A 20819-nucleotide genomic window follows, 5' to 3' on the forward strand; every position below is an offset into this window, starting at 1 on the left:
GTCTGAACTCTTCTCCCATATCATCAGAGAAGTGCCAACAATTTCTGCCTTTATTAGGTACAAAGGAATAGACTTCAAAATAGGTCCCTTTCTCCTGCTAACAGTGGTATCTGGCTCAGGAAGGGAAGAGCTGCTTTGTGAAACTTGACAAATATTTGTTGTCAGTGAAGGAAGACCAGACATCAGGCAACCTTGAGTTTGAATGAAAATTTTATTTACTGAACTACTACTCTGTCCATTTCCCAAAAGAGTCTTTTTCTTGTTTTTATAATGCACCTACTGTATTGTCTTAGTCCCTCTTCCTGGCAGCACTGCAGTTGTAGTCACATAGATTTATTTCCTCTCTGGCCAGGCTTTGTCCCTGTTCACTGTCCATGATTCCTCTGCTTCAGCTCAGTCTTGTGCCTTTTGCCCAGCCAGTCCTGCCTTGCTGCGCTCTGCTACTCCCATCTCACTTCCTTTCACTCCATCTGGTTTCTCTGCTCCCTAGTGCCTTGTCTCATGTTTTCTCTGGTAGCTAACAACTTGACCAAAAATCCAGGAAATCATCAGACTTTTTCTGACTTTAGTCTGTCCCAGGTATTCCTAGCAATTAGATACCTTCTCATTGGAGCCTCATCCTAGTCTTCATTCTTTATTCTAGCTGCCTAGTTCCAGTTTTATTTCAGCTTTGTACACTCAAATGAGTTTTTTCTGTATTCTCATGAGGCTCTTTTAAAATAAATGTGGAGGGGGATGAGGAACAGGGATCAGAGATCCTATTGTTTATTCCAGACAGGACCCTGAAACTACCATTCTATGTTGGAAGCCTGGCATTCTTACTTTTACAATTGTTTTGCTCCATTTTTGGGCCTATAGGCATGTGCTTCCTACTGAAGGATATTATATACCACTTACATTCATATGAGTGATTAAATGTTCAAGTTACAACACTTAACAAATACAATATTTTTGTGTTTATCTAAGATTATAGCAATTATTCTAAAATTTAGTGACCATGCAAATATAAAGAATTGAGGGAAATAACATAGAGTTTTAGTTACTTATGTTTTTATTTACTTATGATTTAGTTTTGGCAGAATGCATCTTTATTACAAGGGAATGTCTTTGAAGATTTCAGCCTATGCCCTTATAGAAGTTGGTAAATTAGCTTAAATGCAAATGTGTTTTTTAATTTAAAAAAAAAAAAGTATTTTTAACATATTTCATGGAAATAACATTATTTTTAGCTTAATATTTTCAGCCTGAGTTAAAAAACTGAGCATACAAATCTTCAGTTGGCTGCATTTTTGGCAATGTTTTTATAGGAAACTAAACAATGGTTTACTACTTGAAAGCAGTGTGCTTTGTACCTGTGGGATGTAATGCCAATCTATGGGTGTAGTACACATCTGTGAGATGTGTAACTTCTGGCTGACAGTTATTTCTATGGAATGTTACTTGGTAATGTTCTTTAAAACCTTCATATTTCCTTGTTTTTAATTCCGATACAAATATCAACTACCTGTGGTTCTCTTTATCTAGGCTGAACTGGAAGCTTTTGAAAACAGATTAAAAGGGCGAAGAAAGAATAAGAGAAGAAAGGATGAGGTAGAAGTTGAACAATCATCATGGCAAAAGTACAAGAACTTCATTATGCTGCCAGTGTTCGGAGTTGCTGTTGTGATGGTTGCATGGCTCATGGTCTACAATGACTGAAAACAACTCAATATTTCATATACCTCAGTTGGATTTTCGGTAGCTGTTATTCCTACGTTAGTCTGTGTGTAACAGAACTTAATAAGCATAGATTATGTATGTATACTCTTTGCTAAGAAAAATGTAGAGGAGAGAAGAAATGTCGCCTTTTGTGTTACTACATTCACAGCACAAAACTGAAGTCAGACACCAAAAGTAATAGTAGATTCTAGTTTACACTGAAATGCTGATAGTTTGACTGGGATTTGTTAACATTTCTTCTATTATTCTGTTATTTTTCCTTGTCTTCATTTCATAATATTAAGAATAGCTTAGTATAAAATGGTTTATTGAATATATGTTTCCTGTAAAATCAGCTTAGTTGTTTATTGGAGGTTAGTGTTCTTATGCTCATCTTTGTTGTATCACACAATAATTCTATGCTTCACACCAGTTTTAATTATGGCACCTAACAGGGAACCTTGGGTCACTTAGGCTTGCATATTCTGGGGCCTTGTTCAGAGCTTTGTTAGATAAAGGAAATGTGAACTATCTTTCAATTCAGCTGTATCACAAACAAAACAGTGCCTGCCTCCTCCCCCCCCCCTTACAAACGGTGGGGTTTGCTTTTCTGTTGTTTCACCCTACCCCTTCCCACCCTTGTTTCCTCAAAATTGAACTAACTGAAAAGTTCCTTTAGTGGACAGATGCATATGCTGAACAGGGATGTCAAGAAGTTTCAGGGTACAAGGCTGCATTCTCACTGTTGCCCCAACGGCCAGCAGCAGAAAAACAGTCTGAAATTAAACCTAAGAGTATCAATTGACTATTCGTGTGGATAAATGTCAGAGTTGGATATTTGCACAGGTGTGCAAAAATGTAATTGGACAGTGTAACAATACAGTAATGTGATGTTCTGAAGTCATCTGATGCTTGGTAGTCACATTTAAACCTTCTAGCTAAACTTCCAAATGTTTAAATATTTTCTTACTGACACTTGTGAATACCTTGCTTTAGGTTATCAGTATTGGTGGGTAGAACTGGAAGGCTTTTATCTGGCTTCAGGATTATCAGAGAGGCTATGTAGTCTCAGCTGAGAGACTGCAAGTTCAATTCAGGAATGGGGAAATCAGAAAACTGAATTTTTAAACCTCTGCTAGAAACTTTTTGCTGATACTTGAGCATTGCAGGTTACTGCACAGTGATTACAACTCCTGCAAAAAATGGGGTGCATGGCCAACAGGTATTAGTATTATGCCCTTGTAATTCTGGCATACAATTTAATAACAAATCCTGCAAAAGCAGTGGGACCATATGTATGAGTAAGCAGAAAATGTTGCAGTTTGCTTGAAAGCTCTTCTGGTTGATTTTGACTTACTTGTGAAGGACCCAGTATTAATTTGAACAGATATCCAATTGTAATTCTGATTCAGCAGCAAGAAAATAAAATAGAAAAGCTGCAAAAAGGCAGAAGCTTTTGATTATATAGATTAAGAAAACAGATGAAATCAGTTTCTTTTCAGTTTTTCACAGAAGTTTGGTGAATGAGGAGAAAGGTGGGGAAAATTTGGCAATATTTAGCATGGATTGATGCTGTTCTATAGTACTTTGGTTGTAAATTAAATTTTAGAGATGCATATTACTTATGTGTCAGACCATTAGTATTTAAAGTTGTAGAATTAATTGAAATTACACTGTGCAAAATGGCATCTCCGTTGAATTTCTTATTTTTCTAGTATAAAAGGTAAACATTGTTTCATATTGTTGCTTTAACTTTTTTCTATCATATTAATGCCTGGAAGATAATATCAGATATGTTTAACAAGAGTGAGGTGATGCTATTCTATTGTGACTGCATATGTCAGTAACTCTTCTGTCACTAAGGAAAAAGGAGAGATATTTTTGTTCAGATGAAGTAAAATGTGATGGTTTATCCAAAAGTACAAAAAGATACCTTTCTGGCTGAAACATGGAAATCAACATGAATGAGAACTTTGTGGAAACAGCTTTTATCTTGCATGACTGTCACTAATTTTTTTTTATTTACTGCTAGCTTTAAAATAATTACAATGGAAAATTTATCCTTGCTTCTACAGCAAAGAGAAGAAACCTCTCTCTAGCAAGTTATACTAATTAACTGCACTTATTAGATGTTTGAAGAAGTTCTTAGTATTCTTTTCTGCATATTTGTGGGAAATACTGGAGAGGAAGAGGCTTCTCATTGATCATCTCCATTAAAGATTGCCATGAATTTTTACTATACAAATTCATTCTGTTCATACAAAGGTGTGTGTGAGTGGGCGTATTCCCTTTCTTAAAGGATTTGTATCTCTTCTGAACCTTGCATATGCAAGGCATACCTATGTTTGAAATTTTATTCAAAATAGTTCTGTATATCTTATCCAACCATCTGAGTCATTTGCACTCTGTTGGTCTGCCTGCTGAACCAGATATTTATTTCTTGGCATAAAAAAAGTGTGGGGGTTCAAGCAATCTGCAGTTTAATAAATCATAGGTTTTTGTTTGTTTCTTTAAAATATTTTTACAGTTAATATTTTGCCTTTCTTTGGTTGGAGCTCTGTGTTGTCAACAACCTTTGAAGTAAAAGATACAGATAAAATCACATTTTATTCAATATTAATGAAAGCTGGCAATTTTAGAAAAGAAATTTTGAGCTGAAGGTAGGGTTTGGTAGCAATTTATATGTAATGTGCTGTTACATAATGTAATGAGCAAATATTTTTAATGTTAACAGCTTACAAAAAAATGCATATTGATCAGTATCCATTAAAACAAATTATGTAATCTGACCTGCTGTTGAAGGGAAATTACAGTGATAGAAGCCTGATGATGACTTAACATGAAGAATATTTAGGTATGTGTAAAATGAAAAATATTGTGGCTTTTCCTGATTCTGGATGCATTGTGATGAAAATGTATCCTTCCATTGAGCCAAGGTTCTTACAACTGTTCAGTATGTTTGGGATTGGAAACTCCTAGGGCAAGTTTTTTCCCTGTAACAGTATCAATCCATTGTGTGTGTTAATTTAATGTAAAAACCAAGTCGGACAATAAATATATCAAAAACAACTTGAAAATTTGTTTGTTCTCAAGGACTGGTGTAGTGAAGCAGCAACTTCCCAGGTAAGGATGACTGACACACTGCAGCCCAAGATTTAGGTATACTTTCTGCCCCCTGCTCTGGTAGTGATGTTTCTTCCTTCTCAGATGAATGCTGGAATTATGTAATTGTGTTCCTTCATGTTACTGCTCTGACAAAATTGTGAAAATGGGTTGAGGAAGTCGATTAAGGTGAAACAAATGGGAATGGACTTGGTAGAGTTTTTTTTGGTCTCACAGGGAGACATATAGATGATTTATTAGACATTTGTGCTGACCTTAACTACTAGAGAAAGAAATGTTACTAAGCAGAAAGCACCAAAATTTGTTCATAAAAGCATCTATGTTTGATTGTGGCTTTAAAGCAGTGAACTCTCAGTTTGTCATCTCAGTAGTAGTTCAGGCTCCAAAACATATCTGCCCTGTGCCAGCTTTCTCTGGGTGATGAGCTTGTGTGATGTGAGGTTAGAGCACAGAGATGCTTGGTCTGAAGGGTGTTCCAGTGCCAGCCAGTGAAAGCTTGATGTGTGTGCTTTAGGTTGGAGCATTCTTGTTTGGACACACACAAACAGGCTCATGTGTGGCCCTGTTCTCATTTTCATTTAGTTTTGATATCCCTCTTCTGCTTGAGTTGCATACTGTTACCAGTTGTTATCTATGAGCATTTCAATTGCTCCCTTCCTTCATGATTATATTTGTATTCCTGTCTGCTCTTATTCAAGTAAATTATTTAGTTGCTTTAGAGAATTAGAAAATTAAGAACCTGTAGTGTCTTGAATTTCCTAGGAAAAGAAATGCAAGGTAAAAATTAAGGAAAAAAAATCAAGTCAAATTAATTATAAGATAATGAGATACACTTCTTTCCACTAAGATGGAAAGATGGTTAGATGTTAATGAATTATTTGAACACGGCATTATGATGTCTACATGCTGTGCTACCAGAAAACAATTCTGTGGTATGGATAGTGTATGAATATGACTTGTGATACATCAAACTCAACTGTAAGGTAGGCTGAACAGCAGCTGTATAGAAATAAGTCATGCTCTGAGGGAACTGTGGCTTCATTCAACCAAGCATTATATATGCTGTATGTTGCTCATGCAGTGATTTCCATAAAATCACCAACAAAACCAGAACTCAGGCTTTCTTTGTATGCTGCTGAATCTTGTGAAACTCCAGTTTCAGTGGCACTCCTGTTGGAGGAAATAGTTTGAGATTAGGAGTCAAGACTGACTTGGGGTTTGGAATTCACAGTTCTCCAGCTGAAGCCATCCTCAGCCAAGGCCAAGCTGGCTTTGCAGTCTGAGTCATGCACTGCACCTCTTAGATACCCATTGTCATTTACTGTTATTAGAATTTTTGACAGGGCTACCTAGTCTCTGTAATGAATCACAAATTATGGTTTGATTCCTGCATTACAGCACAAAATATTTGTTATTTTGCATAAATAATGTCTCTCTTTCCATGCTTTTCCTATTTTTGGTGCAATTGTTTTAAAACCACCACTGTTTTCCTGCAGATGCTGGAGGTTGTTTTGGAGAGATGTTTGGTTGGTTAGGTAAAAGGTGCAGCACTGAGTTACCATGAGCAGAAGCCTCTAAGTACATTGGCACTGCAGAAGCACAGAGAATACTGTCTGCACCATAACGTTTGCACACAAGGTAACAGGGCCTAAATCTGAAGGTATGGAAATACAGGTATGGAAAAGAAACTGGAAAAAAATGCTAAGCATCTTGTTTGTTATTTAAGCATAAACATATATAACACAATGTGTTTATATTTACAAATATAAACACTGTGATGAGGGGTATCACCCTCACTGATTGTCAAGAGTGCCGACAGGGCTGGAGGCCATATTCATAGAGAGGTGGTGGTTCACATTTTCTTGGGAGTTTTCTGATTTACATTTAGAATGATAGCAGTTCAGTAGTACTAAATCATACACAGGAAAAACTGGAAGCCTTTCTGGTTTACAGATGTCATCTCAGAACCCAGCAGTAGTCCCTGTGACTTTTGGAAGCGTCCTGAACTGTTTCTGTTCTGGTAGCACACACTTCCGCCCATTTTGTACTCATTGTTTTGTCCTGTTGACTTTATCATTCTTGGATAGTATTGGTGAGCTCTGTTGTGTGCACAGACCGGGGCTTCAGTCAGACTTGACATCTTTGAATGCAAACACAGGGCAAGGGAACAAATAGATCAAATGCAGGTCTTAAAAGCTGGTATCTCATGGGGGTAGGACATTTGCTCTGTCATTTGCAGCTTCAGGCGGCACTTGGCTCTTGGCCTGAGAATTTTGCTTCAATAGATACGCAACAGCCAGCACATCCCTCCAGCTCCGGATCATTGGGGCCGGTCAGGACCAGGACCGGCGTCGGGACAAGGGGTAACGCCGTCGGGTCGCCGCTGTTCTCCCGCGCAGCGCTTCCTCGCAGGGGAGGAACGGGGCACGGCAGGCTTGTCGCCAGGGGGCTGGGACCGGAGCTTTCCTGCGGGGAACGAGCTGGGGAAACGTGTCTTTGGCTCCGGAGGTTCCTCCTGCTGGAGCTCTTTCCCCTCCGCTTCTGCGGTGCCAGCGACTCTTTCAGCTCTCTTTGGAGCATTAGAAGCCGGGCTGCGACAGGCCAGCCGCTGTGCTACACAGGGAAGCGTTGCAGTCCCTGCAGGCGCCAAACTCTCCGTCCCTGGGCTGAAAGGAAAGCCTTTGCCGGAGCGTAACGTAAAATAAAGCGCAGGGAAGTCCATCCGCGGATGAATGAAGGGATACGGGAGTCTGGCGCACGCTTGCCAACCTCCGCTCTGAACTCTGCGCCTCGACTCGGTGGGCCGAGAGCGCCCGCAGGTCCGTGCGCTGGGCTGGCTTCGGATCGCTTCAGCCGCAAGTGCGCGTCCGGCCGACCCGGGGGCCAGGGCGCGGCGGAGCCCCGGCGAGCCAAGGTAAAGGGGTGCGAGGGGCGAGCCCCGCGGGTTCTTGCCCCCTACACCATCTCTGACTCAGGCTTGTCTTGCCACCTGAAGTCCTTCCCAGCGTGACGAGGCGTCCCTTGACCGGATGGGGGGATGGGGAGGGGCGCAAAGGCTGTGCCCACTCCATCCTCCCTCCCTGGGGGATGGCTTTAGGGCGAAATTAGCAAGTGGGCTGTCTCTCAGCGTGTCCCCAAGGGCTAGAGCCTTGTGTGCGAAAGGGGTGGGGATGTGGCTCTTTCTCGCGGAGGTTTATTATTATTGGGTGGAGGAGCGGGGAGGGGGAGTCTGCAGAGCAGACAAAATGCGAAGCCCTCCTGGCAAGTGTGTCTGTGCAGGAGGCGGGTGGACGCGGTTCGTCAGAGACCGAGGTAGAGAACGGTGAGGGGGCGGCCAAAGTGGAGAGGGGTCAGCAGCAGCCAGAGCATGCTCTCCACGCAACAGTTCCCTGCCCTGCCTGCGGAGGAGGAGCGCTACCGGCAGGTCCTCTCCGCCAGCCGGGTAAGGCGAACCTCGGGGCGCTCCCCTCCTCGCGGGGGGCCGCCTGGGGAGCGCGGGCCGGGGGCCTGGGAGGGCGGCTGGCTCCGCCGCTCGGTGACCCCCGGGCTGCGGGCGGGGGCAGCGCGCTCGGGGGACAGCTCCGGCCGCAGCCGGCCCAGGGGCAATTCCCGTGCGCGGCGCACAGCCTGCGCTGCCGCCGCGGGGCTGAGCGGTACGGTGCTTGGGCAGGCGGAGGAGGAGTCCTCGCCGAGCTGTTGTAGCGAGAACGGACCCGTGGCTCAAAGGCGGAAACGGGGCCGTGTCCCCCGGAGGGGCGGCCTAAAGGACGGCTGGGGACAAGTGACCTGCCGCGATGGGACCGTCCCGGAGCGCTCCTGTGTCTAAACTTGCGGGGACGCGCCGGGGACGGCCGCTTTCAAAGGCGGCAGGTGAGCCGCAGCCAAGAAGCGCTCGTTGTCGGCGTCTCAGGGAGAGCCGAGCGGCGCCCTCGACCCGCCAAGTGCGGAAGATCAGCGGGGCTGCTGTGCCCGGTAAATGCTCTGCCGCTGGAAGGAGCAGAGAGTTGTTCGAATCCGACAACAGGTCCGGCCAGGATTTGCAGGAGCAAAGTTTATGCTTAACCTCTGTCAGGGCTGTCATGGCAGCTCTATCGGGGGCTGGGCTCCCGGGGAACCGGTGCACCGTGACTCCGGCGCGGTAGTTGCCCCCCGGCATCAGCGGGAGCTGGCTTTATCCTTGCGTCGGTGCACCTTGCGGTCGGGCGGAGGCACCCCGAGCCCCCTCCCACGGCTGTCCGGCGGGATGGTACCGCTGGCCGTGAGGAGGTGATCCTTACAGGGTCACAGAGGGAGCCCTTAATCATTCCAGAGAGAGCCACCCTGTGTGCTTGCAAGTGTCCGGAGGCGATAGCGCAGGTGTGGTGTGGGCAGTCTCGCAGCACACACCTGTGGGGAGGGATGAGGGAGTCTGCCGCCGTTATGGGAGAGGCTGCATAAGAGAGGGAACCTGCAGGAGGTGGCTGCTGCGCTAGTGCGAGCTTGCAGGGTGGGTCCCCTGAGCCTGCCCTTCCCTCCGCTGGCCGGGGCGCAGGTGTCTCCCCGGTGTCTCCGGCGCGGGTGCACTGTCCGAGGGGCAGGCACGGCGGGGACCGCAGCTCTACAAGCGGGGAGCCCACGGCGAGCGAGCGGCAGCGTCCGCAGGGAGAGACCGGCTGCCCTCGCCCTCCGCCGCCGGGAGGGACCGGCGAGGGCCGCGCCGGAGCGCTGAGCCTGATGCGTGGCACTTGCGGAGAGGGCGACGGAGCTGCTCGCGCTGTCACACCGATCGTACGCGACCGAAATGCCGCAGCAGGGGGTTTCACAAGTTTATAAACACGGCAGTATACTTCAGTAGTATCATTGCTGCACTTGATTTAAAATGCAGAGTCCTTGGATGCATTTCATGGGAGGCAGTTAATTAATTAACTTAATTTACTGGCAGTCTGGTTGCGATTATGAAACTCTGAAGTGAAATCAAATATCTAGAGCTTTTAATGCATTCACAGGATCTCTTGGGAAGTTTTGGCTTTCAGCAGTAAGAGTGTAATAGTAGATTTTTCCATATGGGTATGTACACCCTTCCTGTGTTCCTAAATGAGAGATCAGTCAGCAGACTAAATTCTATTGATTGTTTTTGTAATGGATGCTCTAGTTGGAGATCTCTGTTATAAGCTTCTTGGGCGCTGTGACACATGAATGAATGAATGTTTCACTGAGATAGTCCAAACAGCGAAGTTGTAATACAAGAAATTAGAGAACTACTCTGCCTGTGTCTCTGTAAATGCTGGTGGTATCCCCAGAGGACCTTGGACATCTAGGTTCTGTGGGAAGATGGGGATTCCTCCAGCTGAACAAAGGAATTCCTAAACAGTGTTTAAACCTCTTTTAGAAATGAAATGCTCATGACTTTTTTTCCCTCCTCCGAAGGCCATTTATGAAGTACCCAAACAGGCAGGTCTTGCTGCCTGTGGAGAAGCCTGGCCCTCCAACCCCATACGTAATCCTCACTCAGCATGCATTTTTAAGGAAGCCACCAGCACTCATCCTCCTGAGAAGGCTCTCCTGGTGGTGAGCCATGCAGTACATACAGCATGCTTTCCCATGTTAGAGGAGCTTGCTTGTGCTTTTAGTGTCTCATGAAGCCATCAGGACAAAATACTGTTTTTCCTGAGTCTTTTGGAGCTGGAACTATAAAATACTGAGAAAACATTCACTTCCTTTCCATACGTCTTAGCTGGCACTCAACTGTGTGCAGATCACTGAAATGTCCAGCGAATTAAAAGTATTGCAGGTAGATGGTTGAAAATGTGTCATGATTTGAGGTGTTCTATAAAATGTGCACAGGACGATTTCATATATCTCTGTTATTGTTTGGCTGTTAATTATGTATTAGATGATGTCTGCAGATACAAGTCAAAGCCAGGACTGTTAACAGTGCCAGTAATTATTTTAAAATGTGGGTTTACTTGAATGTAGGAGTTGCCCTTTTTAAAATTTTTCTTTTCCTGCTAAGCTGATATACATGTTTAGGTCTTAGCACTCAGCTCCCTTGAGGAACATTACTGTCCTGGCATTGTATTAAGCCCGTGTATTGCCAGACACATAATTTCTTGTCATTAGTCGCACAGCCAGACAAGGAATGTGTGCAGAGGCTGAGGTGGATAAGCACCTAGACAGAAATTTCATTTGTCAGAAGGAGAATGGTCCTTTCAATTGAAGGTGAAACAGGCAAGGGAATTTTGGGATTGTTGTATCTGGTGAAGAAATCCAGCAGCTCCAACTCAACTGCTCTAACCAACAAATGGTGAACTGTAAACAAACCCTTTGTTTACAAGCAGGAAGACAACACTTCAGTGTGGCTAAGTGGATGTTTGAGCTCTGTCAATCTTTGCCATGCTGAGGCCCAGCAGATTCAGCTCATCCCAGTTCTGGAGACACAATATAAGCACTACTGGTACTTCCTTAGGAAGTGGGAGCTGTGGATTTGACTCCACCTGGACTGGGAGGCCCTGGGTACCAGGTCATGTGCTTTCAGGCTGAACAGGTCATGCTGTTAGGCAGTTACATACACTAGGAGATAGAGCCAGTGTTAGTGGGGTCAGGTTTTAAAAGGTGGTGGTTATAGCTACATTGTGTGGGAAGAGTCCTGTCAGCATGTCAGGCATCCTTAGCAAGTGCTTACAAGGCCAGATGAATGTCTTGTTTCTGAATGTCAGCCAGGGTTTGGCAGGGGCGGATGTCAGGCCACTTGCAGCAGGGCAGTTTTAGACTTGCAGATGCAACTAAGGCCCTTTCAAATGTGGCTGCCAGACGCCTCCTGATAGTTAAATGCCTTCAGGATGAAGCAGCTAAGTAAGCAGCAGGGCTTGAGGGGGGCAGTGTGATTACAGTTTGAAATACTGATGTTTGTAATCTGTCCCAGTTTCTTTCCCTACTGAAAAGAAATGGACCTCATAAGTGGCAATCTGGATACACAGAGTTCTCCAGTGCCAGGAGAGAAGGGTAGGTGATAACCTGCTATGAAGTGATGGATTGTCATAGTGGGAGAAAGCTTAAATCCTCTTTGCAAAAGTCTTTGCACTGATGAGGTGACTGAAGACAGTATCTAGATAGGTGCAGCCTGACTATTCTCATTGCCACTGAATTGTTAATTCTCTTGGTCCTCGGCAGTCAGTTGTTGCCTTGTGTACAGTTTCACTACAACTGTCCTGGGCCTCACTCCGGGAGCCCCCGCCCCCAGTTGCTGGGACTGCAGGGAGTGAGCCCTCGCTCCCCGGGAGGCTGCAGGAGTTAAACTGGACAGAGAGGGAAGGAAGAGCGCCTGGGCCTTGTCCCTTTGGCTCTCGCGGCAGCAGCCCCCATGTCCAGCGGGCTGTGCCCGTGTCCAGCGGGCTGTCCGCTCTCCCGGCCGCGGCGGCCTTGCCCGGCTGTGCTGAGGGGCGAAGGAGGGGCTGCTCCTGGGTGCCTCTCGCAGTCCGCAGCCCCGCGGCAGAAGAATACGATGCCGATCGCATCCTTTCCCTCAGTCCCCCGCCCTCTATAAATAACTCTGGCTGAGCTGACCTGTCAGATTCCCCCGGCAGAGCGGATCCCCTGACCCGGGCCGCCTGCAGTGGAAAGTCTGAATGCAAAACATACCGTAGTAAAAATAGAGCTGCCGGGGAGCCCCGCCGGCAGGTCCCGGCGGCTTTCGGGCCGCACCGGGCCCGGCTCCCGCTGTCCCCTGGGCGCTCCCGTCAGCACTGAGAGCTCCCCCGCTCCTAAATCTGTGTACGCTTTAATGCCCCTGTGGTGAATGCTTTTGTCGCTGTCAGATGGAAGCATAATTCATTTTTGCTGTGGAACAGATAGTTCTGAGTAGCATTTTTAATTTCAGCTTGCATTTCTAACCGACAAAGATGAAAGAAATACAAAAAATGGTTAATTTCCTAAATGTAAAAATAATAATGAGATGACTGTCAAGCAAGAGATTCTCATTTCAAAAAGAGGTGAGAATGTTGCTACCTCTGAAGTCTAAATTAGATTCCACCCTGTGCCTACCTTGTGCATACAGCTGCTCCCCTGAAGAGATAGATGCTCCTTGGGTATGGTTTCTAGACATTACAATTTAAAGCAGTGCTTGTAAATAAATTGTGCATATATTATTTCTGGTTGTTTTACCTGCGAAACTTGAATATCTGGGGGTTAAAGCCAGCAACAGACAGCAGAAAATGCTGTCTGATGCTGCTGGTTCATCCATGTCACAGTTGTTGGCCCTCAGTGCCCTTAAGGGCACAGCCAACTCCAGGGGTGGTGGTGGCCTGGCCCCGGCCCACAGCCAAGATTTTAAAGATTTTTTAAAAGATTTTACTTCCATCCCACATGTCCACTTGCTCTATCCCTACCCCATCCTGTGGGATGGGGAAGAAAACAGAAAGAATGAGAAAGCTCATAGGTCAAGATGAAGGCTGGGAGATCCCTTTGGGGTCACCATCATGGATAAAACAGACTTGAGTGGAGTAAATTAGTTTATTACTGGTTAATACATACTGACTGACTCAGATATTGTGAAACAAGAAGAAAAAATGAAGCAAGCATTAAAACACCTCAGGAAAACACCTCTCACTTCCCAGACCTCTCAGCTTCCCTTCAGACTCCTTCCCCCTTGTTATTGCCACAGCTGGCACTCAGTCCCTTCAGTGAGGCCATGAACAGTGCAGGGAAGGACTGTGGTTCTCTTCTACTCCTTCATTCTTGCTCATCCTCTGCTCTGGTGTGAATCCTCTGTGGGCTGCAGTCCTTTAGGAAGTATTTGCTCTACCATGGAGCATGTACTTCTCTGACCTTGGTGTTTGCTCTGCTGTATCTCACTCTTTTCCTGCTTTTCTGCCTGTGTGGCGCGTGTGCCCTTAAATACTTTTTCACAGAGGCACCACCAGCTTGGTTGATGGGCTCAGCTGTGTCCTGTGGTGTGGCTCCAGGTGGAACTGGGCATATCTGGCACACAGCAGCTCCTGCTCTCTTCTCAAGGAGGCCAAACTTGCAGTCCCCCCACTGCCAACAGCTTGCCACCTACATGGATGTCCATGTAATTGGGACACAACTGGTGGCCAGGGTACTGACCAGAGTAGCAGTGTTGCCTCTGTGGTTTTCTGCTTCCCTGTCCTTCTTCCCCTATCCCTAAATCATGAAGGAGTGAAAATAATCCAGCCATCGTTCCATTCCTTTTCATCATTTCTGTCATTAGAATGGAACCTTTGCATCATTTGCTTGTTTGGGTGCCACACAGTTTACAGTTCTCTGGTATTTTTGAGTTGTTTCTAGCATAAGGAACTTTTTTAGCACGTTGACCTGTAGAAACTGAATAGATACTGACAGAGCTGCTTTTGAATGGTGAAGTTTGTGCTGTGATGGTTCAGGTGCTGCCCCTGGGGGACAGCTCCTGTAAGTCTGTAGGAAAAAAGACTGTCAGGTTGCATCACTGCAGGTGCTCCTCTAAACTATTGCTCTTCCAGAATTTCAAGGCCAACTTTTTCTTGGAAAAGAAATACTTTGTATGTTGAACATTTAATTGATCTTCACCTAGTTCTTTAAGGGAAAGGGAGTGAAGGTAGAGTTTCCTTTTTTAGGACTGCATCAGATTTCATCTACTCCAATTCATGTGTTGTAGTTCAGGGAGAATCCAGTATTCAGTGTATGGTGCTCTTGCTTTGGGACTGGTTGATGGTTATCAAAGTCTGTCTTTCCCTTCTTCCCTTCCTAAAACATATAACACTCAGTTCTGCCATTTATAGAACCTGGTGTTTTAAAACTAATGTGCTAGAATCTTTCAGAACTGATTTGTTTGATGCCAGAGAGAGATTTCACTTGGCAATGATTTAGCAGTAGTAGCAACTGCCCAGAGCAATTCCTATTACTGTTCATCACCTCAAAAGAACTCCTAGTTTCAAAATAGCCTATACTGTCACTCTAATATTATTGAAAATTTCTTGATAACATCAAAGATTCAGGAAGCACTTCCTAAGGAAAGAGACTCTCATTTTCCCCCTGTTTTGCCTCTGAGTGAAGCAGTGAGAAATTGCTTATGTGCTCCTTGCATTGTTCCTCTCACTAATGGTTTCAGAAAGCACCCAGGTCTTTGTCTTGGAAATAAAACCTCTGGTAGGTAGCATTGAGGAGTTTTCCATCCCACATCTCTGAGTCCTGCAACTCTGCATGGATGTAATAGTCTAGCAGATAGCTGTAATACACAATCATGTTTTCTCCTGACTTCTGTGGGACAGTGGAGCAACATGGACATGTTTTACATTGCTGCCGCTTTTGCTATCAAATTTTTTTACTGGGTGGATTATTTTGCCTGTGGTAAAGCTGTCCTGAAACCAGTGGCACCTGGACATTATTGAAGCAGCACAGGCTACGTTTCTCAGACTTTTCCCAGTCTTCTGCATTTTCACATCTCGCGGAAGAAACACAGACAGCTGAGCCCACCTTGCCTTAACAACCTTTCCTTTTTTGCCATGAGTGACAGGTGTTGCTGAGAGATACTTTATTGTTTGAAAAAGCTAGTTCTGTGCATCTGCAAATATTGCCTAAATGGATAATTTATCTGAAAGAATATTGGGAACTGTAGAGTAAGTAGCTATCTTTCTTCTTCTTTTTTTTTTCTTACATTGCCTTTCGATATGCAGCAACTACATATCAGAATTATGTAGTAAATGCCTTTTCATAAGCTTGGTTTTCCCCCTGCTTAGCCATTTTAAGGGTGTTAGCTTAAATAATTTGAAGTGCATGTTGACAAGCCTGGAAAGGAAGTCTGAAATGATGATTGAATGTGTTTAGAAGTTGTTAACAAATCCTTTTCCCTATAAAGTGAGAGATATGGAATAGTGTTGATGGTGTGAGATGGTTTGGATTGTTTGAGGCTCCAGATGGTTTTCATTTGCTTTTTCCTTATCATAGATGGGATTATTCTATGACTCTTGGAGTTTTCCAAAGAAAATGTGAATGGAAGGAAATCTGGCATCTGTTCTATGGATGACAAAATGAATATTTCTAGCCATAAATACAGTAGAATTTTTATTTTTTGATGAAATAATCATTGTTATTGTCTCAGGGACTTAGATGGATGTTTTTATCCCATAAATCTTTGTGTGATCGAAAAGCTTAATTATTATAACAAAGTTCTAGTCAAATATATACACCAATGTAAGTGCCTTGTTAACCCATTTGATCTTTTCTGTATTGGCTCATTTCTTTTGTAAGTTCAGCAATATTGAATAGGTTTAATCTCTAGTCACCTCTCCAGTTATTTCTGTCTCAATGTCCTGGTAGTTTCAAAAAATATTCTTCCTTTTCTTTATTTTCTTTTACTGAAGCAAAATGTTCAAAGATGACATGTTTCTGAACAAAGTGGTACCCTACTGAAAAATGAATGAGTCACCTCTAAATTTTTTAGGTAGTAGGTTATCGACCTTTGTAACATCGCATAACCCCATTTTCATCTTTTGGAGGAGGTCAAATAAAAATCCAGCTATGCTGTACAGATAAGTCTTTGCTTTGACACTAAATCAAATACTTTCCTTTGATTGATATTCTGTTGGCCTTATCTTTGGTCCAAGGGTTAGTATCTTTTTAAATCATAATTCAGAAAAAAATTGGTAAAGTTAACATTATACATTCAAATTCTAAATTTTAATTTCTTCTAGGTAGATGTTTATAGTTGAAGAATAATTATGCATTTTTAAGGAAAAAATTGATTAAAAATGCATGAAAGATAAAGAGACAAATGATTTTAAAAAGGTTTCTGCAATTTTTTAGCTTGCATTCTAATTTTCCATCTAGTTGATGTAATTGAAAGCTTCTGATTTCAAATGGGCTTAGCAATTACATAATCAGCAGTAGGCATCGCACAGAGGGTTAAACCCTACTGATGAGGCATTAACAGGAAAAAAAGGTATGTCCAACTATGAGCTCGTAACTACTTTGTGTGGGGTGGGGCTTCTGATGGCATTTCTACATAAGCAGTGGGTGACTGATACACTGAATTTGAGCCGCAGGACAGGCAGGATTTCCTTTTGGCCTTTCTAGTTTTCCAGGCTTGAAAGATTATTTTAAGAGGAAGTTTTCAACTAACAGTATCCCTCCACCCCCTCAAAATGTTTTTGGTTTTTTTCCAATTTTTTTTATTGCCAGAAAGTAGGCCACTAAGATTTTTCTGTGGGGTTTTTTTTATGGTTTTCAAATTTGCCTTTCTTATGCTAATGGCTCTTCTGCAGACATCTGCTCATTGAATTCCCAGCTAGGCAGGAACCTGAAGAGGGTACTGTGTTCCTTACTCCCTGCTTGCTGGGTTGTGATTGTCAGCAGTGTGTAGCCAGAGGCTTGCCAGCGCTGTTCAGCGTGCTTAGCTCAATGCAATGAACATCTGGGTAGTCAGGAAAGCATTAGAATAGTCTCTCTGTGTGTTCAGAAAAACATCACGGCGCTGTGGAAACTTCCATGAGTAATTTTTGCAAGCCGTAGCAACTTAAAGAAAACTAAGAACCCCTGGAGCATGAATTCTGCATTAGCTGAAGAGTACTTTCCCCAGAACAATTTCCCACTGCTTGTGCAAGTGGGCTGAATGGATGTTCATGTTCTGGCGCTGAGAAGTATCAGATAATTCTAACCATAGTCTAATCCTTAAAATTACTGCCTTTCATACACACTTCAGTTTTTAAAAAATCTTTGCTATCTTCCATATGTTTACTGAACCTTGCTCATTTTATGAGGAATGGCAGCATCACACATCTTTGCCACCAGCTGTGAGTAGTAAAGAAGAGAGAACTTAGAAATGTAGTAAGTTTGCCATCAGCTGTACTATTTCCTAATCTGAACATTCTTGAGAATTCAACAAAGTTCCATTGTAAATGTGGGAAGTATCCCCACAGTAGTTTTAACTTTATATCAGTGAAATGATAAATAATTGTAAATATGTACAATATATAACGAAGTGTGTAAACAATTAGCATTTATGCCAAAACAAAATCATTATTCCGCAGCACTTCTTTTTAAAAATGAAGGGATCACAACATAAGAGTGATACTACTGTTCTCTAGTAATGATAAATATCCTTTTTTCCCTGTTTTCTAATTCAAGTTTTGAAGACAGATTTGTACTGACTGTATATGTTGGCTAATGGTGTGTCTAGTTCTTATTTACAATGAGATGGAGAACAGTTATTGATACCACACATGGAATCCATGGAAATCCTTTCTTTTCCACTTCCATCTTTTGCATGAGATGTTAAGCATAGGTTACCTGTAATGGAGAATCAAGGTGAAGAGTTTGCTTGTCAATAGCTTTCTGATGTCTAAATAAAATATTTTTAGGGAGACCAATTATTAAATTATTTATGTTTATTTTGATATCAAATAGATGTTTTTCAAAGTGCCTTTACAGTCCACTACATTGCCAGGATAGAACAGAGTATTCTTTACCTGAAGAACTATATGAAATGAGAATAAGCACAGAACTCCAAGCTTTCATGTTTATGCTTCAAGCAAAAGAATATGGCCTCTAGCACCAACCAAATACTTATTTTGGAAAGATATGCCCAGCTTTATATGACATCTCCTTTAGTGGGATACTCTGTATTTTGGATTGATTAATTTCATGGAAGAGTAGGGAGGTCTGATCGTCAAAATGAACTTCAAATGGATTATGTGAGCAATTTGTGTTTTGTTTGAGCATATGCAATTCCCTGGGAGAAGTTACAAGATGACAGTAAACTTGAACTATCAGGAAAATAGTGCATTTTATTGGCAAATAACTTTGTGATGATAACATACTTTCCATGTTTGCTGATTTGCTGTATGAAAAGGGTTGTTTGTTTGGGGTTTTTTTCCTGCCTTGTGTATGAAAAGGTGTTTGGTTGTTTTTTTTTTTCTACTTTACTGCATGAGAAGTTTTTTCCCCCTCTAAATGGCACTATTTCCTTTTAGAATAACTGCGACACTACTGTTCTTCAATTTGTGTACACTAGAATTTGGGTACTGCTTGTAAATGCAGACAAAAGCTGCTTAGTATCCAGTTTCTCGTGCTACCTGTACATTTATTTGTCAGTGTCCGTTTCAGTTTGCCTCTCTAATTCCTCTAACACTGAAAATGAAATATTCTGCAAAATTTTGCCTGTATGTCTTTTTAGTATGTGACTTTTTACCTCTGGGAGATTGATCTTACACTTTCTACTTGTTACAATGACTATTGAAGTATGATGTTATATTTTTTTGACAATAAAGTAGTCAAATGGAGGTGCATTGCTGCCTCCTAGTATTCATGTAAACAGGACAGAACTGATAAAAAATGTAGGCCATTTTCAGCTTCTGTTACTCATTACCAGGCCTTCGAGTATTATGAGTTGATCAGAAAAGGCTGTAAGAATGAGTATGGTTAAATTGATATATATATGTGGTGTTTTGTGCTTAAACATTGACACTTCACATGCTCAATTTTTGCTCTGTAACCATAACAGATGGGAACCATCTTCCTCTAATGGCAAAGGAAAAGCTGTAATGGCTGGTAGGGTCATGTCAGTTCAGTATCTAGAGATTTAAGACCAGCATCATAAAAGCAGATGAAATCACAAGACCTGACAACCGAGCCCTGCTTCAACATTAGAAGAGGAACAGTATCATGGATATGGAAAGAGCTGCAGGTAGTCATGTAATCTTACATAATTATTGCTTGGCTGGTTAGCAGATTCCTCAATGGCATTATGAGGACTTCTGAGGACAGTGGCATTATGAGGTGACCTGTTCACTGCCCTGTGACATTCTTTCTGCATTTCATGGTAGTACTTCTTTCCATTTCTCTCCATTACAAACACTAAATAATGCTTTGGTGTATGGCTTGCTCAAGATGTACCAATGCTTCTGATCTAGGAGGTGTCTTCTACATTTCTGTGTAGAGCACTATCATGCACAGAAGATACTGACAGTAGGCAATTACGTCTAATGATACTTCTTTATTGGGAGAACATCTGTTAGTTCTGTGGTGACAACAGCAGGAGATATTTTTGTCGAGTGCTCATACCATGATTCAGGCTGTTTTATAGACTAGTAACTTAGATACTTTTAGTATCTAAAAGGAAAATTGCATGCTGCCATTGGCTTTTCACCCATAAATCTTAATGTAATCTGTCACTTCTCTGCTTTAATATGACAGGCATGCTATTGAAATGACAGCCATGAGATCAGATTCTTTCCACGTCTTGCAGAAAATAAGCTGTGAATTTTGGTCCAATGAATTCTTAGTCTTTTTGCAGTCAGATGGGACTACACACTCTTTTTCATCTTACTTTTTTCTTCCCTCTGTGGTTCCAGAGAATAAACTGAGCAGTCTGATCCAGCAGTCCTAGATAAACCTAGAATTTTAAAATTTAAAATTTTAAAATTTAAAATTTAAAAATACACACTGAAATTAGCTCAGAATTTATTTTTAGTCTATTTCCTTTATTGCAGTCATTACTGAAAGAATGCCACTCAGGTTAGCAGTGGTTAATGTAATTTTGTTAGGGACAAAGCCTCTTAGCTGTCAAAAGAAATTATCAGATGTTGTCAGGTATCCTCTCTTCTGACTATATTCTTGTTAAACACAGAGCATGTTTGTATAAAAAGCAAATTACTTGTTGCCTTAAAAAACAAACACAGATATTTCCTAACTGTAGTGCACACAGAATTTAACTCTGAAAAATATTTCTTAGATTGAGTTTTCTAATAGCAGTTGTTGGAAGAGAACTTGCACCTGTTCTTCAAGTATTGAGAATATGTTTTAGTCCAGTGCTATATATATTTTTGGCTAAATCTATTTCATTTTGAAATCTTTAGCATTTACAGTTGATTTATTTCAGTGGGCCCTCAAGGATCCTGCTTTTAAGTCTTCTTGTCCTTTCCTTGGAAAGGGAGATATATAAGTATCTACCAGGTACCTCAGACTTACAGAATGAGTCAGAGAAACTGTTAACTACACAGAGAGTTGAGGGAGACAGGTTTCTTCTCAGC

The 20819-nt window shown here is 42.6% G+C and overlaps 2 protein-coding genes across 2 annotated transcripts in view; both read left to right on the forward strand.

The window, feature by feature from the left end:
• Positions 1–4767, forward strand: part of NFXL1 (nuclear transcription factor, X-box binding like 1) — a 44974-nt gene extending 40207 nt beyond the window's left edge. Inside the window, exon 22 of the mRNA XM_058024823.1 lies at positions 1525–4767. Within this exon, the coding sequence (XP_057880806.1) occupies positions 1525–1698 (174 nt within the window). The 3' untranslated portion in view covers positions 1699–4767. The remainder of the gene's footprint in view (positions 1–1524) is intronic.
• Positions 4768–8147: 3380 nt separating this feature from the next.
• The window catches only part of CORIN (corin, serine peptidase), a 115914-nt gene continuing 103242 nt past the window's right edge, over positions 8148–20819 (forward strand). Inside the window, exon 1 of the mRNA XM_058024979.1 lies at positions 8148–8263. Coding sequence (XP_057880962.1) covers positions 8189–8263 — 75 coding nt within the window. The 5' untranslated portion in view covers positions 8148–8188. The remainder of the gene's footprint in view (positions 8264–20819) is intronic.

This window comes from Melospiza georgiana, chromosome 5, assembly GCF_028018845.1.
Source record: "Melospiza georgiana isolate bMelGeo1 chromosome 5, bMelGeo1.pri, whole genome shotgun sequence".
Taxonomy (NCBI): Eukaryota; Metazoa; Chordata; class Aves; order Passeriformes; family Passerellidae; genus Melospiza; species Melospiza georgiana.